Here is a 24,610-nt window from a genome sequence, read left to right on the forward strand (position 1 = left end):
TTTTTTTTTTTTCATTTTTGTTGTTGTTTAAAAAAAAGATGTTCTCATCAAGGTGTTGAGAAAAATATAGACTTCTAATGGTAGCTCAGATCTCTCCAGCTTTAAGACCAGTTGTTGTCTCTTCAAGTGGAATACAAACCAGACCAGATGAGACCAGACCAGACCAGACCAGATGAGACCAGACCAGACCAGATGAAACCAGACCAGACCAGATGAGACCAAACCAGACCAGACCAGATGAGACCAGACCAGATGAGACCAGACCAGACCAGACCAGATGAGACCAGACCAGACCAGATGAGACCAAACCAGACCAGACCAGATGAGACCAGACCAGATGAGACCCACTCCTGGTGCTCTCACCCCAGTACGACGGTTCCTCAATCCCAGCTGTAAGCACTCCTACGTAGGTAACAGACCGGCTCTCAATGCCTTAACAAAGATAGATAGACTGACCACGTCTGGGGGTCCTTAGAGAGGGGTTGAGGGGAGGGTGGAGGAGAGGGGGTTATTACCACCACAAACCCTCTTCACTTCCTATTCTTCTCCTCTTCTCATTCCTTTATACCGACACACCATCATTCCACCATTCCCACTTTTACTTCCTAAAGTTCTACTTTGAACCTCCTGGAAGGAGCCTGAAAGGAGGCTCTAGAATGCTCCAGAAGCCTTTCAGAAGGGTTCTAGAAGTGTTCCAGAAGTGTTTCAGAGGTGTTCTAGAAGCCCTCTATATGACAGTAGGCCTCCATGCTGGAGAAGAAGATGTAGAGGAACCAGAGACTGAAGAAGAAGGCTGAGGTGGCCAGTCTGTGGCCGCGCGGCCCGCCCAGCTCCCCCCCGATGTGGGCCCGGCGGCGGTACAGCAGCACGGAGATCCCCAGGAAGGCGAAGATGGTGTAGAGGGTGACGGAGAAGGCCAGGGAACCGGCCTCCACCACAAACTGCTTGCCCTGCATGTGCCAGTAGATGGCGGCTATCGACCACGCCACCCCGATGCCCAGGAACACGTTGACAGCGTTGCTGCCCGTCACGTTACCGATGGAGGCGTCTGCATATGTGTCCTGCACCGCCGCTACCTTACTGGCAAATGTATCTGGAGAGAGAGAGAGAGAGAGAGAGAGAGAGAGAGAGAGAGAGGGAAACAGAGAGAGAGAGAGCGAGAGAGAGAGAGAGAGAGAGCGAGAGAGAGAGAGAGAGAGAGACAGAGAGAGAGAGAGATAGAGAGAGAGAGAAACAAAGCGAGAGAGAGAGCGAGAGAGAGGGAAACAGAGAGAAAGAGAGGATTCAGTTCACACAGTATGATAATCAATGCCCCCACAACCCACACACACTACCACCCGTTACTGAGCTCACCAGGAACAGATGTACCCAGAGCTACGAACACCACGGCAGTAACAGAGTCCTTCAGGCCGATGGTGCAGCCAAAGTGAGAGGCCAGATCTCCTATCACTGCGGTCAGCATGCCGATGATGACGATGGAGATGAAGAAGCAGGCCCAGCCGTTCAGGTAGTCCGTGGGAGGAACACAGGCGAACAGCACCTAATAATAATAACAACATGAATAATCCTAATTGAACACTGTACTGTAGGTGTACTTATGAATGCATTCACAAAGCTTTATAACAGCTACATAAAACATGAGCCGTCGTTAAGTTACTTCATAGTTTTGACCCGATGGCAGTAAAGTGTTATCAATAACAATATCTGCCATTTAGCAGATGGTTTTATCCAAAGCGACTTCCAGTCATGGATAAATGTCAGGTATGGGTGGCCCCAGCGGGAATCGAACCCATTATCCTGGCTTTGCTAGCGTCATGCTCTACCAACTGTGCTTACAGTGGACCTACAAGTCTTCGGTACAAGTCTTTGATGTATCCTGGGGACTATTGTGATATTGTCAAAGGATTTTAGATTATTCATCTGTGTGTGTTGCTAGCGTCATGCTCTACTGACAGAGGACCACCAACCAACTGACCTTCCAGAAGGTGTCTCTGACCTCTAAACTCTAACCTCTCTGTCAACTGACCTTCCAGAAGGTGTCTCTGACCTCTAAACTCTAACCTCTCTGTCAACTGACCTTCCAGAAGGTGTCTCTGACCTCTAAACTCTAACCTCTCTGTCAACTGACCTTCCAGAAGGTGTCTCTGACCTCTAACCTCTCTGTCAACTGACCTTCCAGAAGGTGTCTCTGACCTCTAAACTCTAACCTCTCTGTCAACTGACCTTCCAGAAGGTGTCTCTGACCTCTAAACTCTAACCTCTCTGTCAACTGACCTTCCAGGTGTCTCTGACCTCTAAACTCTAACCTCTCTGTCAACTGACCTTCCAGAAGGTGTCTCTGACCTCTAAACTCTAACCTCTCTGTCAACTGACCTTCCAGAAGACGGTGAGGAAGTGCATGACGTAGTCGAAACATGACGGGAGACGCTCTTCACCAGAGTCTTCCTCATCCTCGTCTCCTAGGGACAAGGGAGGGAGGAGCGGGGGAGAGGAGGGAGGCAAGGAGGGATGGAGGGAAGAGTGGGGGAGAGGGTGTGAGGAGAGGGGAGAGGGGGGAGGAGGGAGGAGTGGAGGGAAGATGGAGAGATGGAGAGGAGGGATGGAGAGGGGGGAAGAGAGAGGAGAGGAGGGAAGATGGAGAGATGGAGGGGAGGGATGGAATGATGAAGAGGAGAAGAAAAAGGAGAGCAGGTAGCGACAATGAAGGGAGGGAAGAGAGAGGGTGAGGGTGGAGGGAAGGATAGACGTGTGGTGGAGTGATGAAGAGGAGCAGGTATTGGAAGGAGGTATAGGGACAGTGAATGGAGAGATGAAGAGAAGAGAGAGAACAGGAAAAGAGGAAGGAGAGGTAGATGATGGAGTGATTGAAGATTAATAGAGAAAGGAGGGATTGTGATGAGAAGGAGTGAAAGGAGGGATTGTGATGGAGGAGGAGAGAAAGGAGGGATTGTGATGGAGGAGGAGAGAAAGGAGGGATTGTGATGGAGAAGGAGAGAAAGGAGGGGTTGTGATGGAGAAGGAGAGAAAGGAGGGATTGTGATGGAGGAGGAGAGAAAGGAGGGATTGTGATGGAGAAGGACAGAAAGGAGGGATTGTGATGGAGGAGGAGAGAAAGGAGGGATTGTGATGGAGGAGGAGAGAAAGGAGGGGTTGTGATGGAGGAGGAGAGAAAGGAGGGGTTATGATGGAGGAGGAGAGAAAGGAGGGATTGTGATGGAGAAGGAGAGAAAGGAGGGGTTGTGATGGAGAAGGAGAGAAAGGAGGGGTTGTGATGGAGGAGGACAGAAAGGAGGGATTGTGATGGAGAAGGAGAGAAAGGAGGGGTTGTGATGGAGAAGGAGAGAAAGGAGGGATTGTGATGGAGGAGGAGAGAAAGGAGGGGTTGTGATGGAGAAGGAGAGAAAGGAGGGATTGTGATGGAGAAGGACAGAAAGGAGGGATTGTGATGGAGAAGGAGAGAAAGGAGGGGTTGTGATGGAGAAGGAGAGAAAGGAGGGATTGTGATGGAGGAGGAGAGAAAGGAGGGATTGTGATGGAGAAGGAGAGAAAGGAGGGGTTGTGATGGAGGAGGAGAGAAAGGAGGGGTTGTGATGGAGGAGGAGAGAAAGGAGGGATTGTGATGGAGGAGGAGAGAAAGGAGGGGTTGTGATGGAGAAGGAGAGAAAGGAGGGATTGTGATGGAGGAGGAGAGAAAGGAGGGATTGTGATGGAGGAGGAGAGAAAGGAGGGATTGTGATGGAGGAGGAGAGAAAGGAGGGATTGTGATGGAGGAGGAGAGAAAGGAGGGATTGTGATGGAGAAGGAGGAGATAGGGATGAGGAATGACATCAAGGGGAAGGAAGAGAATAATTTTAATTTATTACACATTGAGTAATATTTCATAACAGCAGATGGTTGTATTTCATAGTTACGTCCTGTTTTTCAGTGTGTTTTAATCCATTCTAACAGGAACAATTACTCACATAGACTCATACCTCAACAGAGGTAGGTAGTCTGACAAGTACTGTGAGTGACTGGCCCAGTTCCCCAAGGCCAACACCAGGCCTCCATGGAGGGTAGGGTAGCTGGGCAGGGGGCTAGGTGGAACGCAGGGCCGGTGCTGGCAGGAGATTAGACAGGCCTAGGTATATGTAGGCAGAGTGGTGGGTGCTGGAATGATTCAAAGTGGCAGGCCATGTGAGGGACATACATTTTTCAGCACGGAGCTCATGAAAAAAAATACAGAGAGCCATTGGGATTAAATATTTTAACACCAAAGTGACAGAGGGAGGGCCTTCCAGGAGTTGACTGTGTGGAGCTAAAGAGACTGCAGAGGAACGGTGACGTAGGGAGAAATGTCTCCTCTCCGTGGCTAAGGGAAAGTCTAGCCGTCTCTCTACAGCGCGTCCGACTCTCTCTCTCCTTCGGGCTCCGATGTTTTAGAGTATTTGGAACACTTTATGGATGTAGTATCATTTGTTCTCCGTTGTCGTGACAGCACGACGCAAGCAAGTCTTGTTGACGTTATTATATATTTTGTTTTATATATTACTATAGCCATTAAGATAAGATCAGCTCAATGTAAATACAATTGTCACGTCCTGACCAGCAAAGGGGTCATTTTGTTATTGTAGTTGGTCAGGGCGTGGCAGGGGTGTGTTTGTTTTGTGTGTTTCGGGGTTTATGTTCTATGTTTTCTATTTCTATGTGGGTTTTCTAGTTTGTCTATTTCTATGTTAGCTTTTGGGAACGACCTCCAATTAGAAGCAGCTGGTTGTCGTTGCTTCTAATTGGAGGTCATATTTTAAGTGGGTTTATTTTCCTCTTGTGTTTGTGGGTAGTTGTTCCATGTATAGTCAGAGTACCTTACAGGACTGGGTTTTGGTGGCGGCGGCGTCGTTGTTTTTGTATAAGTGTTTTGTTTTGGTTTCCTTCTAATAAAAGAAGATGAGTATTCATATACCCGCTGCGTTTTGGTCCACTTTTTACGACGCACCTGACAACAATGCTAAAAGGCAACTTGTTTGGTTGGTACTCTTGGTGTTACATTGCCTTATATCTTTAACTTCATTAAAATCAATTTTTATGCGATTTTTCTCGTAAAAAAGCGATAATATTCCAACCGGGAGTCGTTGTTTTCGTTCAAAGACGAAAGAATAAAAACATGGTGTCGCCTCGTGCACACGCCTCCAGTCTCTGTTCTCAGATCGACCACTATCCAAATGCGCTACTGTTTTTCAGCCATGGCCTGCAAAGACATCATTCAGCGGTTTGCCGCCTTCTGAGAGCCTATGGGAGCCGTAGGAAGTGTCACGTTACAGCAGAGATCCTCAGTCTTCAATAAAGAGAGTGTAGAAGGCCAAGAAATCGTCAGCGAGGCACTTCCTGTACAGAATCTTCTCAGGTTTTTGCCTGCCATATGAGTTCTGTTATACTCACAGACAACATTCAAACAGTTTTAGAAACTTTAGGGTGTTTTCTATCCAAATCAAACAATTATATGCATATTCTAGTTTCTGGGCAGGAGTAATAATCAGATTAAATCGGGTCCGTTTTTTATCCGGCCGTGAAAATACTGCCCCCTATCCATAACAGGTTAAATGTTCTGGCAACCTTTAAATAACTTTTTTTTTACAACATTAAGGGAATGTCCTCTGCAACCTAACTTAAACATTGTATGAATGTCATCACAACTGAACATCTCTTTTAATGTAACCACACTGTTCCCATAACTTAATTACATATCTGGCAACCTTTTTAATGAACTCAGAATGGCTGTTCTGTCAACATTCTTGCAACATCAAAATAAAGTTTTGTGAACTGTACTCTGATACAAATATTATCTGAATGTCAGCACAAATCGACAGTTTTAGTGTTTATCTCTTTGCATATCCCCACAATGTTCCCAGAACCTAAATAAATGCTTTAGGAACTTTTAAAGAATGTAAAAATGTGTTCTGGGAACGTTCTTGCAACATCAGTTGAATGTTATTTTCACTCTAAAAGAAAAATTGCCTAATCATCCACACAAGTAAACCGTTTTTGTGTTTTTTTTGGGAACATTCTTGTAACATCAGGGGAATGTTTATTTTTTTTTTTTTTTACACCCTAAAATAAACAAATCATCCACACAATGGGACAGTTTTAGTGTTATGGGAAAATAGGACAATAAACTAGATTGAAAAAAAAAATAATAATCTAACTTGATAACATAATATGATATAAATAACAATCAAAACTCAACGATCAAAGATCCATGTTTTTTGTCACAAAGTATTTTTTGTTTTACCATCATTCTTTGAGTGCTCTGGTCTCCCCTCCCCTTAGACCCCAATACATCTCATACTGTCTGATGTATAATACCTGTAAAAGACTGAACGATTACAATCACAATATATCCACCATTTTCCTCTTCTCCCTTACATGACGTTCACTAGAGTGGGATCTGTGCTGTGATGGCCTAGGAGCTGGTGTTTACCTGTACTGACTGTGATGGGAGCTGGTGTTTACCTGTACTGACTGTGATGGGAGCTGGTGTTTACCTGTACTGACTGTAATGGGAGCTGGTGTTTACCTGTACTGACTGTAATGGGAGCTGGTGTTTACCTGTACTGACTGTAATGGGAGCTGGTGTTTACCTGTACTGACTGTGATGGGAGCTGGTGTTTACCTGTACTGACTGTAATGGGAGCTGGTGTTTACCTGTACTGACTGTAATGGGAGCTGGTGTTTACCTGTACTGACTGTAATGGGAGCTGGTGTTTACCTGCACTGACTGTAATGGGAGCTGGTGTTTACCTGTACTGACTGTGATGGGAGCTGGTGTTTACCTGTACTGACTGTGATAGGAGCTGGTGCTTACCTGTACTGACTGTGATGGCCTAGGAGCTGGTGTTTACCTGTACTGACTGTGATAGGAGCTGGTGTTTACCTGTATTGACTGTGATGGGAGCTGGTGTTTACCTGCACTGACTGTAATGGGAGCTGGTGTTTACCTGTACTGACTGTAATGGGAGCTGGTGTTTACCTGTACTGACTGTAATGGGAGCTGGTGTTTACCTGTACTGACTGTAATGGGAGCTGGTGTTTACCTGTACTGACTGTAATGGGAGCTGGTGTTTACCTGCACTGACTGTAATGGGAGCTGGTGTTTACCTGTACTGACTGTGATGGGAGCTGGTGTTTACCTGCACTGACTGTGATGGGAGCTGGTGTTTACCTGTACTGACTGTAATGGGAGCTGGTGTTTACCTGTACTGACTGTAATGGGAGCTGGTGTTTACCTGTACTGACTGTAATGGGAGCTGGTGTTTACCTGTACTGACTGTAATGGGAGCTGGTGTTTACCTGTACTGACTGTAATGGGAGCTGGTGTTTACCTGCACTGACTGTAATGGGAGCTGGTGTTTACCTGTACTGACTGTGATGGGAGCTGGTGTTTACCTGTACTGACTGTGATAGGAGCTGGTGCTTACCTGTACTGACTGTGATGGCCTAGGAGCTGGTGTTTACCTGTACTGACTGTGATAGGAGCTGGTGTTTACCTGTATTGACTGTGATGGGAGCTGGTGTTTACCTGTACTGACTGTAATGGGAGCTGGTGTTAACCTGTACTGACTGTGATGGGAGCTGGTGTTTACCTGCACTGACTGTGATGGGAGCTGGCGTTTACCTGTACTGACTGTGATGGGAGCTGGTGTTTACCTGCACTGACTGTAATGGGAGCTGGTGTTTACCTGCACTGACTGTAATGGCCTCCATGAACTGTTGTCTCCAGGAGTTGGTGCCCACCACCAGAGCCAGGTTGGTCTTCTTGATCAGCTTGTCCACTGTGTTCTGAGGGAGAAGGCACATAGGAAATACACTCAGGTTGCATCCCAAATGCACCCTATTCCCTATACCCTATTCCCTATATAGTGCACTATTTATGGCCCGATCCTTGTATTTGACTCATTATTATAGCATCTCAGTTTTGACCAATCTGGTTACAGCTGGGGGTTGAATTATTATTACAGTTTGGACTATACCAATCTGGTTACAGCTGGGGGTTGGATTATTATTATTACAGTTTGGACTATACCAATCTGGTTACAGCTGGGGGTTGGATTATTATTATTACAGTTTGGACTATACCAATCTGGTTACAGCTGGGGGTTGGATTATTATTATTACAGTTTGGACTATACCAATCTGGTTACAGCTGGGGGTTGGATTATTATTATTACAGTTTGGACTATACCAATCTGGTTACAGCTGGGGGTTGGATTATTATTATTACAGTTTGGACTATACCAATCTGGTTACAGCTGGGGGTTGGATTATTATTATTACAGTTTGGACTATACCAATCTGGTTACAGCTGGGGGTTGGATTATTATTATTACAGTTTGGACTATACCAATCTGGTTACAGCTGGGGGTTGGATTATTATTATTACAGTTTGGACTATACCAATCTGGTTACAGCTGGGGGTTGGATTATTATTATTATTATTATTATTATTATTATTATTACAGTTTGGACTATACCAATCTGGTTACAGCTGGGGGTTGGATTATTATTAGTTTACCTGGTAAAATAAGGGTTAAATAAAATAGGGAATAGAGTGCTATTTCAGACTCAGTGACAATCAATGTCCCAAGATAACTCAGTTGTCACTGTCACTAGCCGGACAGCACCCGGTTACTCAGCCCTTCACCTTTTAGAGGCTGTATTTACATAGACATGGAATCACTGGTCACTTTAGTAATGTTTACATACTGTTTTACTCATTTTATATGTATATACTGTATTCTACTGTATTCTACTCAATGCCACTCTGACATTGCTCGTCCTAATATTGATATATTTCTTAATTCCATTATTCTATTATTAGTTGTGTGTGTATTATCGTGAATTGTTAGATATTACTACGCTGTTGGAGCTAGAAACACAAGCATTTCGCTACACCCGCAATAACATCTGCTAAACATGTGTTCAGTGTGTGACGGATAAAATTTGATTTGATTTGAGATTATTATTATTATTATAACAAAGACATGAAGTTCACATGATTCTCCACTTGATGGCAGCAACATCAACTGAATTCATTCATCCACTGGCTCTGATGGGGAGTCATAAAAACACACTTCAACCTTTGATGGTGAGAGTGTTTAGCTGTGTGGTGTGTGTGGTGTGTGTGGTGTGTGTGGTGTGTGTGTGGTGTGTGTGTGTGTGGTGTGTGGTGTGTGTGTGTGTGGTGTGGTGTGTGTGGTGTGTGTATGTGGTGTGTGTGTGGTGTGTGGTGTGTGGTGTGTGTGGTGTGTGTGTATTGTCCCGTACCTTGAACTCGTAGGACTCCTCGATGATAACCTCCAGTTTGGAGTGTTCCCCCAGCACTGGCTTCCCCATCTCTGCAATCCGCTTAGCTTCCTCTTCCTCTGACGAGAACTTAGGGACATCTGTGGTTTGGGGAGAGGAGAGGAGAGGAGAGGGAGAGGAGAGGGGAAGGAGAGGAGAGGAGAGGAGGAGAGGAGAGGAGACAGGAGGAGAGAGACAGAGAGAGTGAGACTGAGCCTAATAAACTAAGCTCATCTTGTTGAACTGTGCAGGCACTGGACAAAATGCAACCACATCAAACCACTCCTTCTAAAGGTCAATATTTCCTTAATTGCGTGCAGAAGCTCTTTAAACACATTGTTCAAACAAGCAAAAATAATGTCATCGTACACTACAGTTCCACGTGAGTGGTGCAAACAGGAAGGACACGAGGACACTTCTACAAAGTACTGGACAAAGTGAACCACGGCTCTCTCCCTTCTGTCTCTTAGAGAGTGATCCTCTGTCACTTCCCTTTCATTCTGTCTCATCCCTCTATCCTGTCCACTCTGCTCTCTCTCTCTCTCACACACACACACACACACACACACACACACACACACACACACACACACACACACACACACACACACACACACGGTGTGACTGCTAAACTGTTGACTGACGGTACAATGTAACGTTACTGCATGATTGTAGTGGGTTTACTAACACGTTAGTTCAATTAGCTATGTTGACTAGGACGTTACTTCAGCTAATATGGGGACAACGATGTAGGCTGTGTGTAGCGGTTATGATACGATATGGTTTGGAACGTTTTTATGCTGTAATAGAAATAAGGCCATGCTCAAGAAAAATAAATCGTCCTCCGTCATCTTAAGAGGAGAGAAGAGAGGAGAGGGGAGGAAGAGAGAGGGCTACTTTACTGAGGAAAAAATGACTTACTATGACTGTGATATGTGGTTGTCTCACCTAGCTATCTAAAGATGAACATACTAACTGTAAGTCGCTCTTCCATTTAACTTAGTCAAATGGAAACATTTTAAATGTAAGACTCTGGGCTCTAACGTTCTCTATAATATTTATCTCTAATGTTTTATAACATTCTCAAACGCTAGAACAGACACAAACCAGACCAGCATGCAGGCAACTAGTCCCTCCAATCCCCCCTCATGCCAGGCCAGCTAGATGACTGGACCCTCCAATCCCCCCTCAAACCAGACCAGCTAGATCACTGGACCCTCCAATCCCCCCTCAAACCAGACCAGCTAGATCACTGGACCCTCCAATCCCCCCTCAAACCAGACCAGCTAGATGACTGGACCCTCCAATCCCCCCTCAAACCAGACCAGCTAGATCACTGGACCCTCCAATCCCCCCTCACGCCAGGCCAGCTAGATGACTGGACCCTCCAATCCCCCCTCAAACCAGACCAGCTAGATGACTGGACCCTCCAATCCCCCCTCAAACCAGACCAGCTAGATCACTGGACCCTCCAATCCCCCCCTCAAACCAGACCAGCTAGATCACTGGACCCTCCAATCCCCCCTCAAACCAGACCAGCTAGATGACTAGTCCCTCCAATCCCTCCTCAAACCACAGCAGCAGGAGACAGAGAGCCATCAGCAGGGAGAGGACAACTTACCTTCAGCCAGTAACAGTGGAGAGAGAGAGAGAGAGAGACAGAGAGAGAGACAGAGAGACAGAGAGACAGAGAGAGAGACAGAGAGACAGAGAGACAGAGAGAGAGAGAGAGAGAGAGAGAGAGAGAGAGAGAGAGAGAGAGAGAACTTACCTTCAGCCAGTAACAGTGCTGTGGAGAGAAAATAGCAGAAAATAGAGAGAGAGAGAGAGAGAGAGAGAGGAAGAGGGAGAGAACCAACGAACATGGAGTAAACAGGAACATGGGAAAGGAAAGTATAAAAGTCATTGCAGTATGCTATGTGGATAAACAGATAAAACAACGTGATGACACCAGATCATGATGACCAATGTATGGTGTGAGTCCGTCCGTGTGCTGTGTGGTGATTGGTCGATAGGGAGTGTGATGGTGTGTGTGCTGTGTGGTGATTGGTTGATAGGGAGTGTGATGGTGCGTGTGCTGTGTGGTGATTGGTCGATAGGGAGTGTGATGGTGCGTGTGCTGTGTGGTGATTGGTTGATAGGGAGTGTGATGGTGCGTGTGTTGTCTGGTGATTGGTCGATAGGGAGTATGTGAGCTGAGGATGAGTCTGAAGCACGACCCCCCATAGGCACCAGTACGCAGGACAGCAGGACAGTAGTACAGTAGGACAGCAGAACAGTAGGACAGCAGAACAGTAGGACAGCAGGATAGTAGGACAGTAGGACAGCAGGACAGTAGGACAGCAGGATAGTAGGACAGTAGGACAGCAGGACAGTAGGACAGCAGGATAGTAGGACAGCAGGACAGCAGAACAGCAGGACAGCAGAACAGTAGGACAGCAGAACAGTAGGACAGCAGGATAGTAGGACAGCAGGACAGTAGGACAGCAGAACAGTAGGACAGCAGGACAGTAGGACAGCAGGCCAGCAGGACAGTAGAACAGCAGGACAGCAGGCCAGCAGGACAGCAGGACAGCAGAACAGCAAGACAGTAGGACAGCAGGACAGTAGGACAGTAGGACAGTAGGGCAGCAGAACAGTTGGACAGCGAGACAGTAGAACAGCAGACCAGTGGGACAGCAGGACAGTAGGACAGTAGGACAGCAGGACAGTAAAACAGTAGGACAGTAGGACAGCAGGACAGCAGGACAGCAGGCCAGCAGGACAGTAGGACAGCAGGACAGTAGGACAGCAGGACAGTAGGACAGCGGGACAGTAGGTTAGCAGGACAGTTGGACAGCAAGAAAGTAGGACAGCAGGACAGCAGAACAGTAGGACAGCAGGACAGTAGGACAGCAGGACAGTAGGTTAGCAGGACAGTAGGACAGCAGGACAGCAGAACAGTAGGACAGTAGGACAGCAGAACAGCAGGACAGTAGGACAGCAAGAAAGTAGGACAGCAGGACACCAGGACAGTAGGACAGCAGGACAGTAGGACAGCAGAACGGTAGGACAGCAGGACACCAGGACAGTAGGACAGTAGGACACCAGGACAGTAGGACAGCAGGACAGTAGGACAGTAGGACAGCAGGCTAGCAGGACAGTAGGACAGAGACTATTAAAATAACTTCAATAGTGGTCCTCTCTTCTGAATCCAGTTTCTCGTGTGTTGTGGCTGTGTGTGTGTGTGTGTGTGTGTGTGTGTGTGTGTGTGTTGTGGCTGTGTGTGTGTGTGTGTGTGTGTGTGTGTGTGTGTGTGTTGTGGCTGTGTGTGTGTGTGTGTGTGTGTGTGTGTGTGTGTGTGTGTGTGTGTGTGTGTGTGTGTGTGTGTGTGTGTGTGCTATGAGAAGGATAAAGGAAATCCGTTCCTGTCTAATAGTTGGTGAACACATCACTCAAACCCTGCTGTTGGTTGTTGATGCAAGACACATTTCCCGAAAGGGACACACAATAAATCATTATTATCATCATGGAGCCTACCGAAGGACATAACAGAACCCCCTCATTGAAGAAAAACATTAAGGACCCTTCCTAAATTACACCCTATTCCCTACGCAGCGCACTACTTTTGAACTAAAGATTTCAGACCTCGGCCTAATGAAACCTGTTCGTATGCATGGAAGGAGGCAGCTTCATCAACTCCTTAAATCAGAAACACTGTTAATCATCATGTCAGTGGGGGACTAGCATCGTTATCGCTGTCCTTATCATTATCACTATCGTTTTCGCTATCGTTTTCATTATCGCTATCGTTATCGTTATTGTTGTCGTTGTCGCTATCATTATCGCTATCGTTATCACTGGTGTTATCATTATCGCTATCATTATCGCTATCGTTATCTCTATCGCTATCATTACCGCTATCATTATCGCTATCGTTATCGCTATCGTTATCTCTATCATTGTCACTATCGTTATCGCTACCATTATCATTATCGCTATCATTATCGCTATCGTTATCGCTATCGTTATCTCTATCATTGTCGCTATTATTATCACTACCGTTATCGTTATAGTGGTCATTATCGCTACCGTTATCGCTATCGCTACCGTTATCGCTATCGCTACCGTTATCGCTATCGCTACCGTTATCATTATTGCTGTTATTAAAGCCTCTGCGCTGTTCAGAAGCCACAACACGTGACCGAAATGACATCCTATTCATTTTTAGTGCACTACATTTGACCAGGGTCTATGGGGAATTAGGGCTCTCTGTTCAGAAGCAGTGCCCTATTTAGGTTGCCATTTGGGGGGGCTGATTCACTAGCCTGATTCAACCTCCAGCTGGGACCAGACCTTATACAACACTATGTCAAATACATGGCCCACCAATGGCGATCCATAGAGCCAGAAACACACACGCACACGCGCACACACGCTCGCGCACACGCACACACACACACACACACACACACAGACACACACACACGTCATGAAGTGGCGAAGACAAAGTGATAATGAGGTGTTATTGTTGTACATTCCACCTAGTCTTCCCAGTTCTGACCTTTCTGCCTGTCCTAACCCTGATCCTGCCTGGTGTCCTGTACCCTTTAGTGGGATCTACTCCACCCGAACCCCTTTAGTGGGATCTACTCCACCCGAACCCCTTTAGTGGGATCTACTCCACCCGAACCCCTTTAGTGGGATCTACTCCACCCGAACCCCTTTAGTGGGATCTACTCCACCCGAACCCCTTTAGTGGGATCTACTCCACCCGAACCCCTTTAGTGGGATCTACTCCACCCGAACCCCTTTAGTGGGATCTACTCCACCCGAACCCCTTTAGTGGGATCTACTCCACCCGAACCCCTTTAGTGGGATCTACTCCACCCGAACCCCTTTAGTGGGATCTACTCCACCCGAACCCCTTTAGTGGGATCTACTCCACCCGAACCCCTTTAGTGGGATCTACTCCACCCGAACCCCTTAGTGGGATCTCACCCGAACCCCTTTAGTGGGATCTACTCCACCTGAACCCCTTTAGTGGGATCTACTCCACCCTAACCCCTTTAGTGGGATCTACTCCACCCTAACCCCTTTAGTGGGATCTACTCCACCTGAACCCCTTTAGTGGGATCTACTCCACCCGAACCCCTTTAGTGGGATCTACTCCACCTGAACCCCTTTAGTGGGATCTACTCCACCTGAACCCCTTTAGTGGGATCTACTCCACCTGAACCCCTTTAGTGGGATCTACTCCACCCTAACCCCTTTAGTGGGATCTACTCCACCTGAACCCCTTTAGTGGGATCTACTCCACCCTAACCCCTTTAGTGGGATCTACTCCACCCTAACCCCTTTAGTGGGATCTACTCCACCCTAACCCCTTTAGTGGGATCTACTCCACCCTAACCCCTTTAGTGGGATCTACTCCACCTGAACCCCTTTAGTGGGATCTACTCCACCCGAACCCCTTTAGTGGGATCTACTCCACCCTAACCCCTTTAGTGGGATCTACTCCACCCTAACCCCTTTAGTGGGATCTACTCCACCCAAACCCCTTTAGTGGGATCTACTCCACCTGAACCCCTTTAGTGGGATCTACTCCACCCGAACCCCTTTAGTGGGATCTACTCCACCCGAACCCCTTTAGTGGGATCTACTCCACCTGAACCCCTTTAGTGGGATCTACTCCACCTGAACCCCTTTAGTGGGATCTACTCCACCCGAACCCCTTTAGTGGGATCTACTCCACCTGAACCCCTTTAGTGGGATCTACTCCACCCGAACCCCTTTAGTGGGATCTACTCCACCCGAACCCCTTTAGTGGGATCTACTCCACCCGAACCCCTTTAGTGGGATCTACTCCACCCGAACCCCTTTAGTGGGATCTACTCCACCTGAACCCCTTTAGTGGGATCTACTCCACCTGAACCCCTTTAGTGGGATCTACTCCACCCTAACCCCTTTAGTGGGATCTACTCCACCCTAACCCCTTTAGTGGGATCTACTCCACCCGAACCCCTTTAGTGGGATCTACTCCACCTGAACCCCTTTAGTGGGATCTACTCCACCCGAACCCCTTTAGTGGGATCTACTCCACCCGAACCCCTTTAGTGGGATCTACTCCACCTGAACCCCTTTAGTGGGATCTACTCCACCCTAACCCCTTTAGTGGGATCTACTCCACCCGAACCCCTTTAGTGGGATCTACTCCACCCGAACCCCTTTAGTGGGATCTACTCCACCCGAACCCCTTTAGTGGGATCTACTCCACCCGAACCCCTTTAGTGGGATCTACTCCACCCTAACCCCTTTAGTGGGATCTACTCCACCCTAACCCCTTTAGTGGGATCTACTCCACCCGAACCCCTTTAGTGGGATCTACTCCACCCGAACCCCTTTAGTGGGATCTACTCCACCCGAACCCCTTTAGTGGGATCTACTCCACCCGAACCCCTTTAGTGGGATCTACTCCACCCGAACCCCTTTAGTGGGATCTACTCCACCCGAACCCCTTTAGTGGGATCTACTCCACCTGAACCCCTTTAGTGGGATCTACTCCACCCTAACCCCTTTAGTGGGATCTACTCCACCCTAACCCCTTTAGTGGGATCTACTCCACCTGAACCCCTTTAGTGGGATCTACTCCACCCGAACCCCTTTAGTGGGATCTACTCCACCTGAACCCCTTTAGTGGGATCTACTCCACCCTAACCCCTTTAGTGGGATCTACTCCACCTGAACCCCTTTAGTGGGATCTACTCCACCCGAACCCCTTTAGTGGGATCTACTCCACCCTAACCCCTTTAGTGGGATCTACTCCACCCTAACCCCTTTAGTGGGATCTACTCCACCCAAACCCCTTTAGTGGGATCTACTCCACCTGAACCCCTTTAGTGGGATCTACTCCACCCGAACCCCTTTAGTGGGATCTACTCCACCCGAACCCCTTTAGTGGGATCTACTCCACCTGAACCCCTTTAGTGGGATCTACTCCACCTGAACCCCTTTAGTGGGATCTACTCCACCCGAACCCCTTTAGTGGGATCTACTCCACCTGAACCCCTTTAGTGGGATCTACTCCACCCGAACCCCTTTAGTGGGATCTACTCCACCCGAACCCCTTTAGTGGGATCTACTCCACCCGAACCCCTTTAGTGGGATCTACTCCACCCGAACCCCTTTAGTGGGATCTACTCCACCTGAACCCCTTTAGTGGGATCTACTCCACCTGAACCCCTTTAGTGGGATCTACTCCACCCTAACCCCTTTAGTGGGATCTACTCCACCCTAACCCCTTTAGTGGGATCTACTCCACCCGAACCCCTTTAGTGGGATCTACTCCACCTGAACCCCTTTAGTGGGATCTACTCCACCCGAACCCCTTTAGTGGGATCTACTCCACCCGAACCCCTTTAGTGGGATCTACTCCACCTGAACCCCTCCACCTGAACCCCTTTAGTGGGATCTACTCCACCCGAACCCCTTTAGTGGGATCTACTCCACCTGAACCCCTTTAGTGGGATCTACTCCACCCGAACCCCTTTAGTGGGATCTACTCCACCTGAACCCCTTTAGTGGGATCTACTCCACCCGAACCCCTTTAGTGGGATCTACTCCACCTGAACCCCTTTAGTGGGATCTACTCCACCCGAACCCCTTTAGTGGGATCTACTCCACCTGAACCCCTTTAGTGGGATCTACTCCACCCGAACCCCTTTAGTGGGATCTACTCCACCCGAACCCCTTTAGTGGGATCTACTCCACCCGAACCCCTTTAGTGGGATCTACTCCACCTGAACCCCTTTAGTGGGATCTACTCCACCCGAACCCCTTTAGTGGGATCTACTCCACCCGAACCCCTTTAGTGGGATCTACTCCACCTGAACCCCTTTAGTGGGATCTACTCCACCCGAACCCCTTTAGTGGGATCTACTCCACCCGAACCCCTTTAGTGGGATCTACTCCACCTGAACCCCTTTAGTGGGATCTACTCCACCCGAACCCCTTTAGTGGGATCTACTCCACCTGAACCCCTTTAGTGGGATCTACTCCACCCTAACCCCTTTAGTGGGATCTACTCCACCCGAACCCCTTTAGTGGGATCTACTCCACCCGAACCCCTTTAGTGGGATCTACTCCACCCTAACCCCTTTAGTGGGATCTACTCCACCCGAACCCCTTTAGTGGGATCTACTCCACCCGAACCCCTTTAGTGGGATCTACTCCACCCTAACCCCTTTAGTGGGATCTACTCCACCCGAACCCCTTTAGTGGGATCTACTCCACCCGAACCCCTTTAGTGGGATCTACTCCACCCGAACCCCTTTAGTGGGATCTACTCCACCCGAACCCCTTTAGTGGGATCTACTCCACCCGAACCCCTTTAGTGGGATCTACTCCACCCGAACCCCTTTAGTGGGATCTACTCCACCCTAACCCCTTTAGTGGGATCTACTCCACCCTAACCCCTTTAGTGGGATCTACTCCACCCGAACCCCTTTAGTGGGATCTACTCCACCCGAACCCCTTTAGTGGGATCTACTCCACCCGAACCCCTTTAGTGGGATCTACTCCACCCGAACCCCTTTAGTGGGATCTACTCCACCTGTACCCCTTTAGTGGGATCTACTCCACCCTAACCCCTTTAGTGGGATCTACTCCACCCTAACCCCTTTAGTGGGATCTACTCCACCTGTACCCCTTTAGTGGGATCTACTCCACCCGAACCCCTTTAGTGGGATCTACTCCACCCGAACCCCTTTAGTGGGATCTACTCCACCCGAACCCCTTTAGTGGGATCTACTCCACCCTAACCCCTTTAGTGGGATCTACTCCACCTGTACCCCTTTAGTGGGATCTACTCCACCCGAACCTCTTTAGTGGGATCTACTCCACCCGAACCCCTTTAGTGGGATCTACTCCACCCGAACCCCTTTAGTGGGATCTACTCCACCCGAACCCCTTTAGTGGGATCTACTCCACCTGAACCCCTTTAGTGGGATCTACTCCACCTGAACCCCTTTAGTGGGATCTACTCCACCCGAACCCCTTTAGTGGGATCTACTCCACCCGAACCCCTTTAGTGGGATCTACTCCACCCGAACCCCTTTAGTGGGATCTACTCCACCCTAACCCCTTTAGTGGGATCTACTCCACCCGAACCCCTTTAGTGGGATCTACTCCACCCGAACCCCTTTAGTGGGATCTACTCCACCTGAACCCCTTTAGTGGGATCTACTCCACCCGAACCCCTTTAGTGGGATCTACTCCACCCTAACCCCTTTAGTGGGATCTACTCCACCCTAACCCCTTTAGTGGGATCTACTCCACCTGAACCCCTTTAGTGGGATCTACTCCACCTGAACCCCTTTAGTGGGATCTACTCCACCTGAACCCCTTTAGTGGGATCTACTCCACCCGAACCCCTTTAGTGGGATCTACTCCTGTACAGACAAGCTGCCACTTTAGTGGGTTCGTCATGTGGCCTACATCATGTTTGATATATTTCCAATTTACTTTACATTTTTTACGTTCATTCTTTTTGCTGAAGTCTTTCCTCCATTTGTTATGGGTCCTGTGGTTCCAAACTGGTCACTAGACCTCAAACGTTTTACCGTTAAGAGTCCTGGTGCTCCAAGCTTCCAGCAGGTGGTGGAGTAGGGTCTTTATGATACACTCAGATAGCGTCAATAGTCTTCTATCATTCTCTCGCTCTCTCTCTCTCTCTCTCTCGCTCTCTCGCTCTCTCGCTCTCTGTGGCTCTCTCTCTCTGGCTCTCTCTGGCTCTCTCTCTCTCTGGCTCTCTCTCTCTCTCTCTCTGTGGCTCTCTCTCTCTCTCTCTGGCTCTCTCTCTCTCTCTCTGGCTCTCTCTCTCTCTCTGGCTCTCTCTCTCTCTCTGACTCTCTCTCTCTCTCTCTCTGGCTCTCTCTCTCTCTCACTCTCTCGCTCTCTCTGTGGCTCTCTCTCTCTGGCTCTCACTCTCTCTCTCGCTCTGGCTCTCTCTCTCTTTCTGTCTCTCTCTCTGGCTCTCTCTCTCTCTCTCTGGCTCTGGCTCTCTGTCTCTCTCTCTCTGTCTCTCACTCTCTCTCTCTCTGTGTCTCTCTCTCTCTGTCTCTCACTCTCTCTCTCTCTGTGTCTCTCTCTCTCTGGCTCTCTCTCTCTCTCTCTCACTCTCTCTCTCTCTGTGTCTCTCTCTCTCTGTCTCTCACTCTCTCTCTTTCTGTCTCTCTCTCTCTCTGGCTCTCTCTCTCTCTCTGGCTCTGGCTCTCTGTCTCTCTCTCTCTGGCTCTCTCTCTCTCTGGCTCTGGCTCTCTCGCTCTGGCTCTCTCTCTCTTTCTGTCTCTCTCTCTCTCTGGCTCTCTCTCTCTCTCTGGCTCTGGCTCTCTGTCTCTCTCTCTCTGGCTCTCTCTCTCTCTGACTCTGGCTCTCTCGCTCTGGTTCTCTCTCTCTCTGGCTCTCTCTCTCGCTCTGGCTCTCTCTCTCACTCTGGCTCTCTCTCTCACTCTGGCTCTCTCTCTCACTCTGGCTCTCTCTCTCACTCTGGCTCTCTCTCTCTCTCTCTGGCTCCAGGGTGGGTTTCTGTAGTGTTAATGTGTTACACATGGAGGGAGGGAAGAAAGAGGGAGTGAGGAGAGGAAGTCCGACCCCAAAGCTCAGGTGATGGTCCCCCCTCTCTCTCTCTCTGTCTGTTTCTCTCTCTCTCGCACATCGTGGAGAGGTTTCCCACAGTACTGACGATGAATCATCTCGGTCTCCCACCAGCGCCACACACACACACACACACACACACACACACACACACACACACACACACACACACACACAAACTAACGCACGCGTACACACAAACACAGTGAGTCAAAACACTTAGTCACAGCTACACCGCATGGAAAAATTGTACAGACAAGCTGCCACTCTCCTAAAGCACAGCGCAGCTGTGAAATACGAGATGATGTGAGATGGTAGAAAGAGGATTAGCTACTGTAGGAATGACAGCTGAGTTAGTGATCACAATAACTGGTCTGATATTTAGAACGTCACTGGTCTGATGCATGTCATTACGTCACGTCTACATTCATTATATAAGCATTTCCATCTCCATACTACATGTACCTCATACTACCCGTCAGCAATACTGTAATTATCTATAGTAGTAGTAGCCGACAGTAGACTCTTCCACATATACTGCAGTAGGATACAGTAAACTACACTCTGTAAACTATTTTCTAGTATGATATAGTAAACAATACTCTAGCAGAATATAGTAAACTAGACTCTGTAAACTATATTCTAGTAGGATATAGTAAACTATATTCTAGTAGGATATAGTAAACTATATTCTAGTAGGATATAGTAAACTATATTCCAGTAGGATACAGTAAACTATATTCTAGTAGGATATAGTAAACTATATTCCAGTAGGATATAGTAAACTATATTCTAGTAGGATATAGTAAACTATATTCTAGTAGGATATAGTAAACTATATTCCAGTAGGATACAGTAAACTATATTCTAGTAGGATATAGTAAACTATATTCCAGTAGGATACAGTAAACTATATTCTAGTAGGATATAGTAAACTACACTCTGTAAACTATTTTCTAGTATGATATAGTAAACAATACTCTAGCAGAATATAGTAAACTAGACTCTGTAAACTATTTTCTAGTAGGATATAGTAAACTATATTCTAGTAGGATATAGTAAACTATCCTCTAGTAAGATATAGTAAACAATACTCTAGTAGGCTATAGTAAACCACACTCTGGTAGGACATAGTAAACTATACTCTGGCGGGGTATAGTAAACTATACTCCGGTAGGATATAGTAAACTATACTCTGTAAACTATACTCTGGTAGGATATAGTAAACTATACTCCGGTAGGATATAGCAAACTATACTCTAGTAGGATATAGTAAACTATACTATGGTATGCTCTACTTACTAGAGTATAATTTATCAGAGCATACTAGAGTATAGTTTACTATATCCTACTAGAGTATAGTTTACTATATCCTACTAGAGTGTAGTTTACTATATCCTACAAGAGTATAGTTTACTATATCCTACTAGAGTATAGTTTACTATACCCTACTAGAATATAATTTATTAGCGCATACTAGAGTATAGTTTACTATATCCTACTAGAGTATAGTTTACTATATCCTATTAGAGTATAGTTTACTATATCCTACTAGAGTATAGTTTACTGTACCCTACTAGAATATAATTTATTAGCGCATACTAGAGCATAGTGTACTTTATCCTACCAGAGTATAGTTTACTATATCCTACCAGATTATAGTTTACTATATCCTACTAGAGTATAGTTTACTATATCCTACTGGAGTATAGTTTACTATATCCTACTGCAGTATAATTTATTAGCGCATACTAGAGTATAGTTTACTATATCCTACAATAGTATACTTTATTAGCGCATACTAGAGTATAGTTTACTATATCCTACTAGAGTATAGTTTACTATATCCTATTAGAGTATAGTTTACTATATCCTACTAGAGTATAGTTTACTATACCCTACTAGAATATAATTTATTAGCGCATACTAGAGCATAGTGTACTTTATCCTACCAGAGTATAGTTTACAATATCCTACCAGATTATAGTTTACTATATCCTACTAGAGTATAGTTTACTATATCCTACTGGAGTATAGTTTAGTATATCCTACTAGAGTATAGTTTACTATATCCTACTAGAGTATAGTTTACTATATCCTGCTGGACTGTGGGAGGGGTCTCGAATGGTTGAGGGACAGTTATTGGGGAACTGTGGGGGGGGGGGGGGATCTTGGAGAGTTTGGGTTCATGTTTTTTGGCCTGGTGGTAGATCGGTCAACGTGCCCTTGAGCAGGGCATTGACCCTGGATGCTTCTGTGTGTCTCTCTGAATGGGAGTCTGTTGGATGACTGGTATGATGTAGTTGTTGAGCGGCTTCACTGCAAGTATATTGTATATTTCAAATATTTAATAAATAAAACAAATAAAAACAAGGCAGGTACTACAGACCCTGATTTTGTCGCACCTGGAATACTGTTCAGTCATGTGGTCAGGTGCCACAAAAAAAAAAGACTTTTACAATTGGCTCAGAACAGGGCAACACAGCTGGCCCTTGGATGTACACAGAGAGCTAATGTTAATAATATGCATGTCAATCTCTCCTGGCTGAAAGTGGAGGAGAGATTGACTTCATCACTACTTTTATTAATGAGAGGTATTGACATGTTGAATGCACCGAGCTGCCTGTCTAAACTACTGGCACACAGCTCAGACACCCATCCATACCCCACAAGACATGCCACCAGAGGTCTGTCTAAACTACTGTCACACAGCTCAGACACCCATGCATACCCCACAAGACATGCCACAAGAGGTCTGTCTAAACTACTGGCACACAGCTCAGACACCCATGCATACCCCACAAGACATGCCACAAGAGGTCTCTTCACAGTCCCCAAGTCCAGAACAGACTATGGGAGGCGCACAGTACTACATAGAGCCATGACTACATGGAGCTCTGTTCCACATCAAGTAACTGACGCAGGCAGTAAAATTAGATTTAAAAAGCAGATAAAAATACACCTTATGGAACAGCAGGGACTGTGAAGCAACAAAAACATTGGCACAGGCACATGCATACACACACACACACACACACACACACACACACACACACACACACACACACACACACACACACACACACACACACACACACACACACACACACACACACACACACACGATAACAAACACACTATACATACACATGGATTTAGTAATGTAGATATGTGGTAGTGGTGGAGTAGGGGGCCTGAGGGCACACAGTGTGTTATGAAATCTGTGAATGTATTGTAATGTTTTTAAAATTGTATAAACTGCCTTAATTTTGCTGGACCCCAGGAAGAGTTGCTACTGCTTTGGCAGGAACTAATGGGGATCCATAATAAATACAAATACAAATAGCCTACTAGAGTATAGTTTACTATATCCTACTAGAGTACAGTTTACTATACCCCACCAGAGTATAGTTTACTATATCCTACTAGAGTATAGTTTACTATATCCCACTTGAGTATAGTTTACTATCCCCTACTAGAGTGTAGTTTACTATATCCCACTAGAGTATAGTTTACTATATCCCACTAGAGTATAATTACTATGGCCTACTAGAGTATAGTTTACTTTATCCCACTTGAGTATAGTTTACTATCCCCTACTAGAGTATAGTTTACTATACCCCACACGAGTATAGTTTACTATATCCTACCAGAGTATAGTTTACTATATCCTACTACAGTACAGTTTACTATGGCCTACTAGAGTATAGTTTACTATATCCCACTTGAGTATAGTTTACTATCCCCTACTAGAGTATAGTTTACTATACCCCACACGAGTATAGTTTACTATATCCTACCAGAGTATAGCTTACTATATCCTACCAGAGTATAGTTTACTGTATCCTACCAGAGTATAGTTTACTATCCCCTACTAGAGTATAGTTTACTATATCCTACCAGAGTATAGTTTACTGTATCCTACCAGAGTATAGTTTACTATCCCCTACTAGAGTATAGTTTACTATACCCCACAAGAGTATAGTTTACTATATCCTACCAGAGTATAGCTTACTATATCCTACTAGAGTATAGTTTACTATATCCTACTAGAGTATAGTTTACTATATCCTACTAGAGTATAGTTTACTATATCCTACTAGAGTATAGTTTGCTATATCCTACTAGAGTATAGTTTACTATATCCTACTAGAGTATAGTTTACTATATCCTACTAGAGTCTAGTATATTTGTACTATTTATTTTAATTTTTATTTCACCTTTATTGAACCAGGTAGGCCAGTTGAGAACAAGTTCTCATTTACAACTGCGACCTGGCCAAGATAAAGCACAGCAGTGCGACAAAAAACAACAACACAGAGTTACACATGGGATAAACAAAGTACAGTCAATAACACTATAATAATCTAAATCTATATACAGTGTGTGAAAATGGAGTAAGGAGTTAAGGCAATAAATAGGCCATAGCAGCAAAGTAATTACAATTTTGAAAAATTAACACTGGAGTGATAGATGTGCAGATGATGATGTGCAAGTAGAAATACTGGTGTACAAAAGAGCAAAAAAAGTAAATAAAAACAATATGGGGATGAGGTAGTTGGATGGGCTAATTACAGATGGGCTGTGTACAGCTGTAGCAATCGGTGAGCAAGGTTATACTCCATACACTGTACGCCATTGATGCTGCCAAGCAGACCAG

The 24,610-nt window shown here is 46.2% G+C and overlaps 1 protein-coding gene across 1 annotated transcript in view; it reads right to left on the bottom strand.

Moving 5' to 3' along the window:
- Positions 1-279: 279 nt before the first annotated feature.
- LOC115161885 (sodium/calcium exchanger 3) overlaps positions 280-24,610 on the bottom strand; it is a gene marked incomplete at its 5' end in the record, with an annotated part of 117,363 nt that continues 93,032 nt past the window's right edge. Inside the window, 6 exon segments of the mRNA XM_029712693.1 lie at positions 280-1,093; positions 1,354-1,540; positions 2,374-2,459; positions 7,716-7,815; positions 9,301-9,419; positions 11,090-11,107. Coding sequence (XP_029568553.1) covers positions 717-1,093; positions 1,354-1,540; positions 2,374-2,459; positions 7,716-7,815; positions 9,301-9,419; positions 11,090-11,107 — 887 coding nt within the window.

This window comes from Salmo trutta, chromosome 25 (assembly GCF_901001165.1).
Source record: "Salmo trutta chromosome 25, fSalTru1.1, whole genome shotgun sequence".
NCBI classification, from domain to species: Eukaryota; Metazoa; Chordata; class Actinopteri; order Salmoniformes; family Salmonidae; genus Salmo; species Salmo trutta.